Raw genomic sequence first — 13,240 nt, forward strand, 5'->3', positions numbered from 1 at the left:
GCCCCCTCCCCTCATTCCCCCTTCCCCTCCCTCTCCAGTCCAAAGAGCAGTCAGGGTTCCCTACACTGTGGGAAGTCCAAGGTCCTCCCCCCTCCACCCAGGTCTAGGAAGGTGAGGATCCAAACAGACTAGGTTCCCACAAAGCCAGTACATACAGTAGAATCAAAACCCACTGCCATTGTCCTTGGCTTCTCAGTCACCCCTCCATGTAAGCCATGTTCAGAGAGTCTGGTTTGATCACATGCTCCCTCAGACCCAGTCCAGCTGGCCTTGGTGAGTTCCCATTAGATGGGCCTCACCATCACAGTGGGTGGGCGCACCCCTCACTGCCCTGACTTCCTTGCTCATGTTCTCTCTCCTTCTGCTCCTCATTTGGACCTTGGGAGCTTAGTACAGTGCTTCAATGTGGGGCTCTGTCTCTATATCCATCCATCGCTAGATGAAGGTTCTATGATGGTATACAAGATATTTATCAGAGTGGCTATAGTATAGGGCCAGTTCAGGTGCCCTCTCCTCAGCTGCTCAAGAAACAAGCTGGGGACATCTCCTTGGACACCTGGGAACCCCTCTAGAGTCTGGTCTCTTGCCAACCCTCAAATGGCTTTCTTCATTAAGATATATACTTCCCTGCTCCCATATCCACTCTTCCTCCATCCCAACTGTCCCATTCCTCCAAGTTCTCCCCATCCTCCCTTTCTCACTTCTCTCTCCCCATCTCCCCTTACCCCCATCCCACCCCTACCCCCAAGCTCTCCATTTTTGCCTGGAAATCTTGTCTACTTACACTATCCAGGAGGATAACTACATGTTTTTTTGGAGGGGGGGGGCTCACCTTCCTATTTAGCTTCTCTAGGATCATGAATTAGTGGATTCTAGCCATAAATGAAGGACATTGAGTCTATAATTCTTACAGTTTTCTATAAAGATTGTATGCATGTGAACTAGGATTATTCAGTCTTGGCATCACCAGCATTGGAAACAGAGGAATGCTGCAGTGAGGGGCAGTCCTGTGCATCATGGCCTCTAGCCACTTGATGTAATTAACATGTGCTACTCCAGTGTTATGACAAGGAAGTATGTCTTTAAGCATTGCCAAATACCCACATCATGGAGGTTCAAGGAAAATTTAGCTCCTACTGAAAACCACTAACATACAATGAACCAGTATTTTCTGTGTGTGTATGTGTGATGCATACTTTTACATGTCTGTATGGGTACACATGTTTATACAGGTGCATGTCTACAAGTGTGTACGAGTATGTGAAGACCAGAAGACAGTCACATGTGTTCCTTAGGAGCTGTTAACCATTTTTGTGTGAGCCAGGATCTCTCACTGCTCAGTAGGCTAGGCTGGCTAGATAGTGAGCCCAGGGATCTTTCTGATGCCTTCTCCCATTAGGGAGTACGTATGTGACCTTTGGGGTCTGAGCACAAGTCTCCTTTCGTGGGGTTTTCTGAAATTTCTCTGGTAATAAATAATTGATAAGATATCAATTCCCTCCATATTAGAAAAACTGAGAACATAAAAGATTTCTTATAGTTTATAGCACACACTTATTATATGTATGTTTGATAATGAGAAATTAGCATCTTATGTTTTAGGCACGCAGACCTTCTCTACTGTAAACATACTTGTGGGTTTTTAGAAAAGCAGAGAGCAAAACAAAGGAAATTGGATAGAAGTTGTGGTGTTCCCTACTTGTAATTTTTGGAATTAGGACTGAGTCCTGTTCTAAAGACTCACTATCCAGTAGAGGTGCCGTCGAGAAGGCCTCCTCTCTTCTGGAAGATCTCTGTGTAATGAAGGGTTAAGTGAGCAGGAAAGCGCTAGTCCTGCACCAGCTCCAGGGAGGCAACCTCTAGGCCCTTGGAATATTTTGTCTGATAAGAATAGCTTTGTATACCTGAGACCTTGGCCCAAGGCAGATAGTTTACGCTAACAATGCAGGCTATGGTAGAGGCCTTGAGTCACTCACTATCTCTGACCACTAGAGCAGTTGGAGACTGAGTAACTAAGGTCAAGCATTTGAGTGCGTCATACCTTCGGACTGATTCCAAACAAATGCTGTGTACTGAACTCAAGAGCGCTTTCCTGCTGTCCTTCTTGAGAAGCCAGTGTCTTTGGAGTACAAGGGGATGTTGGAGCCCAAGGACATGAGTCGGGACAAGTTTCCCTGCAGACAGAAGATTCAATCTACTTCAGGAGATACCTGGCCAGAATCTTCCACCCTTAGAGTTCCACCTGTGGCTGCATTCAACAGGATGTCTTTTGACAGGTAAGCAGAAGAATGTAGCTTCTAATGGCCTTTACTTTTCGGTACATTTTAAGCAGTATTCCTGAGCCACATGCCATGCTTTTTGGCATGTTGGCGTTGCTGTTTTGTTTTTGTAACAGAGTGAATGAGTTTGGTAGTACAAAGGGAATCTTTTAGCTTCAAAGTACATATGTGAAAGAAAAACCCATTTTTTATTGAGCTCTATATTTTTCTCTGCTCCCCTCCCTGCCTCAACCCCCCTCAACCCTACCCAAAGGTCCCCATGCTCCCAATTTACTCAGGAGATCAGTTTCTACTTCCCATGTAGATTAGATCTATGTATGTCTCTCTGTCCTGTTTTTAAAGAACATTCTTGGCTATGTGTGTGGATATTGGACCATATTTCACTTGCTGCTTCTGTAATGACAACTGTACTTAAGTTAGTCAGGGTTATGGCTTCATTTGGATTCTTGGTTGTTGTGGAGAGGGGGGAAAAGCCACACACAAAAAATAAGTTATGGTTTCCAATAATTCCACCATGGAGGTGAGACAGGGAATCACACCTCATACCTAGAGAAGGTGGGGATGTCAACCTTGTTAATAGGCTTCTCCCATCTATGACCAAGCACATTTTCTAAAGATAAAAGGATAATAATGAGGACCCCAAGAGAGACATACATAGATCTAATCTACATGGGAAGTAGAAAAAGACAAGATTTCTTGAGTAAATTCGGAGCATGGGGACCTTGAGGGAAGGTTGAAGGGGGAGGAGGAGCGGGGGGGGGGGAGGAGAGAAAAATGTAGAGCTCAATAAAAATAAAAAAGGACAAGATCTTTCTATTATGAGACCTGTTCTCTCTCTGTATCTCTCTCTTTCTCTCTCCACATGTATATTTTTTTTAAATTGAACTATAACTGATACAAAATGAAGTTCACAGAGCTCAGGTGTCTAGTTTAATTAGTGTGTATAATTTTATCCACCCACACAGATAACCATCTCTCAAAGCAAACTTTGTTCAATAACAATATAATAGAATTTCAAAATTGTAATTTAAAATTTTCTAGGAGCCATGTTAGAAAAGGTAACATGAAATCAATTTTAATGCAGTATTTTAACTTAATGTTCATCTCATTATCTTTTAAACATGCAACACAAAAGTTAAAAAAAAGAATTTTCATTTTTTGTTGATGATTCTTTGAAGCACAGTGTATTTATAACTCATCTGGATGCAAACTTTTGACAAACTAGAATATGGAATGTTCTTTGACAATCTCTGAAAGGGGTATAAAATGAGAAGGTTGTGCATGTGTAAACAAGTGCTCAAACAAAGTATTTCCTATGGGTGCCTCCTTCCTAGCTGCACTGAGTACCCACTCAAATTTGGCAGAAAGAGGATTCTTCCTGGTTGTTCTGAAGACTAAAACTATAAAGTTTCTTTCCCTTCAAACTGTTGTCTGCCTTCATCAACCTCATAACATCATGACTCTAATACACCTGCATATCACCAAAAAGATAACCCAGTAGGTAAAATACTTGAACTTGCACAAGGACCTTAGTTTTGGGGCACTGTGGCTTATCTATAACCTCAGAACTGGGGGTGGGAGACAAACAGGTTCTCTAGGGTTTTCTTACCACCCAACCTAGCCAATCTGGTTTATTAAGGGACCCTGTATCAAAATAAGATAGAGAGGAATAGCAGAAAACAAGCAATGTCAACATCTGTCTTGCACATGCAAACAAGAAAGCATATCCACAGACACATATGTATGCAGACATATATATATATATATATATATATATATATATATATACATATACATATACCAATACACATCAATAAATACACACTCACAAAGCTATCTCTCTTTGGTAAATATGGGCTCTCTGAGTGTTCCCACAAGAAAGCCAATGACATCATTCTCACTCTCTAATAGCCTAGAACACAGTGGAAGAAGACATTTTTGTATATTGTTTTAGGGAATTATTACATAGTTCTCAAGTTAGAGTAAGCCTCTAGAAATTAGATCTATTCTTAAACCATGCTTGGAAACTCATAAGGCAAAGAAGCAATAAGAAAAAAAAGAACAGAAAATAATACTGATAATAACAAATTGTCACATTGAGCCAATGGTTTTGCCTCTCTGAGCCTTCTCTTCATCACTTATAAAACAAGATTACACATATTTATCAGAGTTGCAAGACATTAAACAAAATCTTTAAACATTTTTGGAATGACTGCCTCATTTATTCATCTAACAGATATTTTAATTCATATATCAGGTACCAGATATTAGGGTAGTTGTGAACAGTATAGCAGCAAATGAGTGGGGTACAGTCCATATCACTTTAATAATTGATGTCTTCATAAGTGGTTTCGTTATTATGAGTGGAGGCCAACATGGGAATGGCCATGGAGCATTTGAGAAAGGATGAGATGTTGAAGTCACATTGTCCTAGGCTTACAGGGAAAATGGCCTGGAGGTGTTGGAGGATTAAAACGAACAACTTAATTATAAGTAGTATTCCTGCTGAAAATGGTCTAAAGCTATCAATATGTTTACTAATAATTGGGATAATTCATATATATAAATGAAACCAACGTGGGTTATTTTATAAGTATAGTGGGAGATATCAAGACACTTTGGTTTAATATGCATGTGCTGTGTCAAACCAGGTATACTTCACTTTTTAAGATCAGGGAACCTCAATCCGAATCTTGTACCCTAACCTTATTAAGTGCTTTCAGAATGCTGTTGAGACTTCAGAGCCTTTCTTCTTTGCTCTCTTTCTCGTGATTCTTCTCTTCTTTCTATTTGTTCTCTATACAAGGTCTTGACACATTGCTGGAGTTTGACCCGAACCCATAATCCCCTTCCTCTCTTTCCTAATTGCTGGGATTTCAAGCAAGCACAACTACATGCACAACATCAGGCTTAGGACAGAATAGATGATTAACAATTGTGTGTTACGTGACTGGACTATGCTTTTGTGCCTCAGCACCCAACCTAGTTTACCAAAGGCCATCCCATAAGTCAAAACAAACACAACAGTACCAGTTCACTGCCCAATAGAGGGTCCCTGACCTGTAAGAGCATTTGGATTCCAGCCTTCTCTCTGTCATAATTTGCTTGTGATCTTGGGCAAATCACTTATTTTTTCTGGGCCTGTTAATCACATGCTATAAAATAGTGAATATTGACTCCATGACCTGGGAGCTTCTCACACTTCTAATTCTGTGATCATATGACTCTCAAGGTTCATTTTTTTCCACTCTCTTGGCTCCTGACACCCAGACTTGAAGAAAGTTTCTCAGTCACCTACAGTTTGGGGAATGTAACTCAAAGCAATTTTCAAAAGAGTACGTTGTCAAGAGTTCTGGTGGAGCTGTCTGATCCACTTGTTGGTACAAAAGGAAAAAAAGGCAGTATAAGGATATGATCTCTGTTGGAAAATCTGTTTAATCATTGTTCCTTTCTCTGTCTTTCATCATTTACCAGCTAAGCCCTTGATCATCTCTCTGTCTGATAAAGAGGAAGAATTAACCCCATACTGATCTATATTTAAAAGATGCATCTGTGAATTGGCCTAAAATGTTTCTAAGTTCAGTCAAGATAAAGCAATTTTTCCACCTCTTAGCTATATACCATGTTATCCTATTTTTTAAGCATTAGACTTTGGTTTGTCAAGATTCAGACCTTACCAGTATGGACAGTTTTAGGATAGTTACTCATTAAGTCCACAACCCTAGGGCAAAGAGCAGTAAGAGAGAATCTAGGAACAGGAAAGCCAAAAGTCAATTACTATAAGCTCCCCAGTTCATTTTATTTATCCTATGTAGTACCCAAGTCATCATAAGAAATACATCTGCATATGTAAGTCTGTATTTTCTTCCCTAGAATATTCATTCATTTTTATCCATCCAGTTATGCACATACCAATAACCCTGTAATTTACGGGTACTTGCTATTAGGTTTTGTTTAAGTGAGTGTCTTCCAAAAGTAACTAGCTTTCTTTTCATGAATAAACCACATGAGGTGAATTTTCCTACAACAAATGTTAAATGGGGAGTTTTCAGGCTGTAATTTAGATGTAGCTGTGGTGGTTTATGACCATAGCAAGTGTAGGTGTGTGGGTATAAGGCTACATTTATAAATGACTGGAAGCCAGAAGGCAAAGTGAGCCAATAGGAGGGGGTTCGGCTCAGTTTCACATCTCTAGCCTAAGGCATTAGATGCTGCTAATTCTTCAAAGACAAAAGATTTGTTTTACAGAAGAAATTCTGATTTGATTAAGATATTGCTTCCAGATCTAATGTTCCTTTAGCAAATCATGCCTACATCCATGATTGGAAATAAACTGCATGTTATCTAAGCATTAAAAAGCCACATGATTTGGAACTGTTCTACAGAAGTAACATTTAGTGTAATTACAGTACATTTAGATTAATTATAGCCCTGGTTCCAGGCGCCACCATACTTGTTTGTATCAGCATTTTCATTATTAACCCTATATGGACAAGGTGATCTTCTAGTGGCCCATTTTTGTTCCTTTGGGAAAGATTTGAGTTTTTCATAGGATTAGTTCAGAATCCATTGATTACTTAGGGTAACCTATATAAGATTTTATTGCAAAGGAAGTATTTTCTTGAAATTTTCTGTTTATGTAAAGAATCTTGAAAGTAGACAGAAATTAATTTAGAAAATGGAAATGGTCGTGATGCTAAGTCTGGAAATTAACTTGCTAGAAATAGCTTGTGCTTCTCTTTATATGTCCTTAAAGCACTAACCATAAAATTAAAAGTAGCTGATACTGAACTGTCATTCTAGAATTTTACACATCTATCCTGAGCTTGCTTCTGTTTACAGTGGGTTTCTATAGACCCCTGTCTTATACCAGCAGTGCTACTGGACCTAAACAGTGGCAGTTTCCAATTCCATCTTTAAAAGTGGCCTTGGGAATCCACAAATGCTTCCATTTGAGCATCTTTATCCCTAGATTTTCAGCTCTTGACAGTGATGATGATTTAATTGGATTATTCATGACTTTTGACAACATTGAATGTCAAGTTTTCTTTTTGTTTTGTTTTGTTTTTTAGTGGTAGAAGCTCTGTGCACAAAGATTAAGTATCTTGTTCAAAATGCAGAGCTTATAAAAACCAGAGAAGGAATTTAAACTCAGAAGGACCTGACTAGCAGCCTGCATATTTGCCAATTGCATAATGTTGGCATTACAATATGTGATATGAATAAAACCGCAAGCTATTGTTTCCCAGTATCCTGGGTGGGTGGAAGTATAAAAAGAGATTGTTTGGTCATTTTTTAAAAAACAAATTTTGTTAAATGAATGAAAGAATACAAGCAAAAGGGATGTGGAGTTTTCACGACCTTCCTTTGATTTTTCTTTTCCCCCTCTATTTTGTTTGTCTAGGGTATATTTTACTTTGCTTAGTAGAGTTATGCAGGCAAGTGGTTCTGATGAAGAAAAAATGATTCCATAAATTCAGAATAAAATCAATGAGGTTAGGTGCTCAAACAGTGAGATGAATCCATGGGGATGGGGGCATGCTGTGTTTTCCCTGACTTGCATACTGAACCTTTGAAGTCAGAAGACACTTTCGGGGTGTTGTTCCATACAGTTAGTACTCTCATCTCTCACTTACAGATCTACCTATAAAGCTAATGTGTCATCAAGATAAGTGCCATCTTTTCCTTGGCAAAAGGAAAATTTAGAAGTAATAGAGAACATGTATGCTCTCATGAATGTTTTTAAATATGTTAAACAACACTAACAAAACTTTCAAATCAAATCACCTCTTTATAGTGACATTGTAATATAAGCTACAACCTGGAGTTCTTGCAAATATTTCCTCCCTCCTTCCCAGTGAGACTGGCACCAGTTCTTTAGGTTTAATCAGTTAAAGGAAACTAATTTGCCAGAGTCAAATATATTAATTTAGTAAAACGGAGAGAAATAGCAATGGATACCATTCAGCTTTCGGGTGTGATGGCTGCACTGAGTGGAAACAACAGAAAACCAGCATCCTAGACAGTGACTGGGAGACAGAGACAAGCCTCTTTGATGATCTATCTTTCATTCTCAACTCTAGAAAATTTCAGTGTGCAAAATTTTGGATGAAGGATTAATAACAGTGAGCACGAAGACATCCCCTCTAAGAAGATACATTCATCTCTTGAGAAAAGCTAGTGGCAATTGGATTTGCTGTACTTCAGATGACTGGGTAGAAGAAATACCTTATTATCTACCCTGCATCATAGATATTTCTTAGCTTAGATAAGGGCCATAACATGTCATACTCTGCAGTTCCAATAACTGAGAAGAGTATTATTTTGATGTGGTATTTTAAAACCTCAAAATCAGTGCAAAACTAAATCTAAAATGAACAAAAGATGAACATTTAAGCAGGCACAGAATCTATAACAGTACAGTTCTGAGTCATATTGGAGCCTAAGGCAAATTAATTAACAATTAATTAATTAATTATTTAATCCCTTAATTTTGATTTTAAAAATATTGCATTTAATTACATTTCTCTTGATTGAGTTTGTATTTCTGTGTACATGCATGTGTGTGAGAGAATCAGAGACAGACAGGGAGAGAGAGACAAAAAAGGGAGAGAGAAAGAGAGAGAGAGAGAGAGAGAGAGAGAGAGAGAGAGAGAGAGAGAGAGAGAGAGAGAGAGATGCTCCCTGTCCTACTGCCATCTTTGGAATTTTTACTGATTTTTCCTCACACCATCCCTCCTGGTTTCAATCAGAGGCGTTCCCTTCTGGATTCCCAGGGCCCTTTGTAGGCCGTTCAGCTGCAGCCATGCAACTGTAACTCTTTATTTGGAGTAGCCTCCTTTTTCAGAAGGGCATTACTCTTTCAGAATAAGGAACATGCCTTTTTATTTATTGTTCTTTGCATTTCCAACACTCATGAAAGGTTATTTGAAGACTCAAATTCAACAATCAAATGAATTAACAAGTTAAATAAGCAAATAAGAATAACCCATGAGCTTTTCAATCTGTTAACAAATTAGCATTCCTAAATTCAACCTTTGGTGGGTCCATCTTGTCCTTCCATTTGGGAACTGGAAGTCCTACGGAGATGACCTCACTGGTTCTAGAACATTACAATTACCATTTAGAGGGTGTTCTTTGCTCAAAGTACACTGATGAAACCCACTTCACAGTTTGCCAAATAGCAAAGTAAGAATGAAATCCACTTCCAGAAACTCTTTCCTAAGCATTGATTTTTTTTCTCATTTTCTCATGTAAAACTCAAGATTTTCCTCCAAATTGCAAGTCTTAGAACAGTGATGATATTTTGTCAAGTGTTAGCATGATCATTGAATCCAGTCCTAGAATGTGCATTCCTCTTATGTCTGAGACACTTAGAATGACAAATGTACTATCATTAGGCTATATTTGGTAACTAATAAAGAAATTAACAAAGGAAAGTCTAAACTGTCTATGCAATTAGAGAGGCATCATTTCTGTGATGCAATAGGGGTAATGAACTGTTTGCAGGAAAAGCTATTTTCTTCCAAAGCATTTGGCTGTTTTTTCTGTTTTTTCTTCATTAGAGAAAAAGCATCAGAGTTATTTGGCATCCCATTTTGGAGGCATTTTGACATACCCTCATCTGCCCTTTTTTCATTACCCTGTACTCTGCAGTTTGACACCTTTTCCCATTCTTGATTATTTATATTTACCTGTCTTCTGTGCCTTTTCTTTTAGCCTTCTGATGTACAGGAAGAGAATTCCCTTGCCTTCTCATTGTCAGAGGCTCAATGATACTTCTATGTTTAGTTAAAATGTAGCTTCTTTCTGAAGAGCAATCTTGGCAATCTTGGACTTTTTCATACTACATTTATAGCACTCTTCATGTTTCCTTTACATTATGCTCACTTTCTATGGATGTTTCTCATATCTTTGTGTTAACCAGATTCCATGGTCATTTAGTACATCATACAGTAGTGCTCACTGGAGATTTAGGGAATGCTTAATTTGAGTAATGATCAGATCGTGATCCCTTCTATAATTCTCTTCCTTTGAGTCAGAAGGAAAGTATGTAGAGGTAATTGCTTTTGAATCTGTTCTTTGCCATGGTTTAAAGCAAATGGAAACTTGTATATAATACATAGAATTGAAATCAAGAGGCAAGAACATAATGTTTGTTTTTAATGGTAGCATGGGTGTGCTGGGGGAATATTATAATTTCAGGACCATTGATTTTAACTAAGAGCCCAGCAAGCAGTACTTGGCTTTGAGACTATAGAAATGAATATGGGACCATCATATTAGTGAAAAGCTGAATATCTCTGCTTGGAGGAGTACTATAGAATTTGTGTTTTAAAAATATATTTATGATATGAAAAAATTCTTCCTTTGCTAAATTCTACCTTCTTAGGTTATACAAATGACTTTAAAGCACTTTATGCAATATTCCCCCATAGGCATCAGTAGCACTAATTTATTGGAGATAACTTTCCTAAGAAACAGCTAAAAAATTTTAATGTCATTAGCCATAATAGTTTTAAAGATATAGTTATATGAACATGTTAGTTTTGCCTCCTTAGTTATCTGCTATATTTAACTTTTTCCATTTTAATTTAATAATGATAAAATAAATCTCATATTGATAAGCATTTTTCATCCTAAGGTGTTAAAAAATTTTAGGGGTATGAACGTGATTTAGTAATATTTAATTAACATTTACTTACTTTTTAAAATTTCATCACACTGGACTGAGCTCCCAAGGTCCTGATGAGGAGCAGCAGGAGCGAGAACATGAGGGAGAAAGTCAGGAACGTGAGGGGTGCGTTCACTCATGGAGACGGTGGGACAGAACTAAAGGGAGATCACCAACTCCAGTTGGAATGGGACTGATGGATCATGCGACCAAACCCGTCTCTCTGAATGTGGCCAACAGCGGGGGCTGACTGAGAAGCAAAGGACATTGGCGCTGGGCTCTGATTCTTCTGCATGGACGGGCTCTGTGGGAGCCTTCTCAGCTTGGTCGATCACCTTCCTGGACCTGGGGGGAGTTGGGAGGACCTTGGACTTAGCATAGAGTGGGTAACCCTGATGGCTCCTTGGCCTTGAGAGGGAGGGAGGGGAGGTATGGGTGGAGGGAAGGGGAGGGAAGGGGGAGAAGGAGGGGCGGGAAGGGGGAGGAGGAGCGGAGGGAGGGGGAGGAGGAGGGAAGGAGATGGAAATTTTTAAATATATATAAAAAAATAAACCATGAGAAAGAAAAAAAAATAAAATTTCATCACGTTTTCATCCAGTCAACAGAAGAATTGATTCCTCAGTCACTGGGAAAGTACAAGTCGAAACTCTTGTCAATGAAGTTAAAATGCCATTGAGAAAAACATTCTAATAGAATCTCACAGTTTTCATGTCTAATTTATAGGCTGAAGTGGTAGTTGAGTGGTTAAGTACACTTGTTGCTCTTGTAAAGGACCCATGTTGAGTTCCCAACACCCCCCCACACAAACATCTGTAAATACAGTCCCGGTGATCCAATACATATTTTGGCCCCACATAGAATACAGCCATGCATACAGGGAAAATGCTTGAAAACATAGAAGCAAACATTTAAAAATTCTTATTTATTTATTTCTTTTTCCTTTTTATTAAATTATATAATTTTACAAATTTTCACCTCCTCCCCTCCTCCCATTTCCCTTCCCATCCCCCAATCCCCCCTCCCTCCCTCTCCTGTCCAAGGAGCAGTCAGGGTTCCCTGCCCTGTGGGAAGTCCAAGTTCCTCCCCTATCCATCCAGGTCTAAGAAGGTGAGGACCCAAACAGACTATGTTCCCACAAAGCCAGTACATACAGTAGAATCAAAACCCACTGCCATTGTCCTTGGCTTCTCAGTCATCCCTCTTCGTCAGCCACATTCAGAGAGTCAGGTTTGATCACATGCTTTACCAGTCCCAGTCCAGTTGGCCTTGGTGAGCTCCCATTAGATCAGTCCCATTGTCTTGGTGAATGGACGCACCCCTCACGGTCCTGACTTCCTTGCTCATGTTCTCTCTCCTTCTGCTCCTCATTTAGACCTTGGGAGCTCAGTCCAGTGCTCCAATGTGGGTCGCTGTCTCTATCTCCGTTCAATGTCAGATGAAGGTTCTATGGTGATATGCAAGATATCAGTGTGGTTATAGTAAAGGGCCAGTTCAGGCCCCCTCTCCTCAGCTGCTAAAGGAGCAAGGGGACATCTCCTTGGACACCTGGAAACCCTTCTAGAGTCCAATCTCTTGCCTACCTTCAAATGGCTCCCTTAATTAAGATATATACTTCCCTGATTCCATATCCACTCTTCCTCCATCCCAACTGTCCCATTCCCCCAAGCTCTCCCCATCCTCCCCTTCTCACTTCTCTCTCCTCATCTCCCCTTACCCCCATCCTGCCCCCACCCCCAAGCTCTCCATTTTTGCCTGGCAATCTTGTCTCCTTCTAATATCCAGGAGGATAACTACATGTTTTTCTTTGGGTTCACCTTCCTATCTAGCTTCTCTAGGATCATGAAATATAAGCTCAATTCTATGGCTAGAATCCACTAATGAGTGAGTACATACCATATTCATCTTCTTGGGTGTGGGTTACCTCATCCCAGAGATGCAGGGCTTGTTCAACATATGAAAATCTATCAATGTAATCCATCATATAAATAAACTGAAAGAAAAAAAAATGATCATTTCATTAGATGCTGAAAAAGCATTTGACAAAAGTTCAACACCCCCCTTTATGACAAAGTTTTTGGAGAGGTTAGGGATACAAGGATCATACCTAAATATAATAAAAGCAATATATAGCAAGCCAACAGCTAATATCAAATTAAATGGAGAGAAACTCAAAGCCATTCCACTAAAATCAGGAACAAGAAAAGGCTGTCTACTCTTACCATATCTCTTCAACATAGTTCTTGAATTTCTAGCAATAGCAATAAAAATTCTTAAATTTAAATATGCA

The 13,240-nt window shown here is 39.2% G+C and overlaps 1 protein-coding gene across 1 annotated transcript in view; it reads left to right on the forward strand.

Annotated features, from left to right (window-relative positions):
• Positions 1 to 2,136: 2,136 nt before the first annotated feature.
• The window catches only part of Aff2 (AF4/FMR2 family member 2), a 482,794-nt gene continuing 471,690 nt past the window's right edge, over positions 2,137 to 13,240 (forward strand). The window contains 1 exon segment of the mRNA XM_038315895.1: positions 2,137 to 2,276. Coding sequence (XP_038171823.1) covers positions 2,137 to 2,276 — 140 coding nt within the window.

The sequence above is a fragment of the Arvicola amphibius genome, chromosome X, assembly GCF_903992535.2.
Source record: "Arvicola amphibius chromosome X, mArvAmp1.2, whole genome shotgun sequence".
Taxonomy (NCBI): domain Eukaryota; kingdom Metazoa; phylum Chordata; class Mammalia; order Rodentia; family Cricetidae; genus Arvicola; species Arvicola amphibius.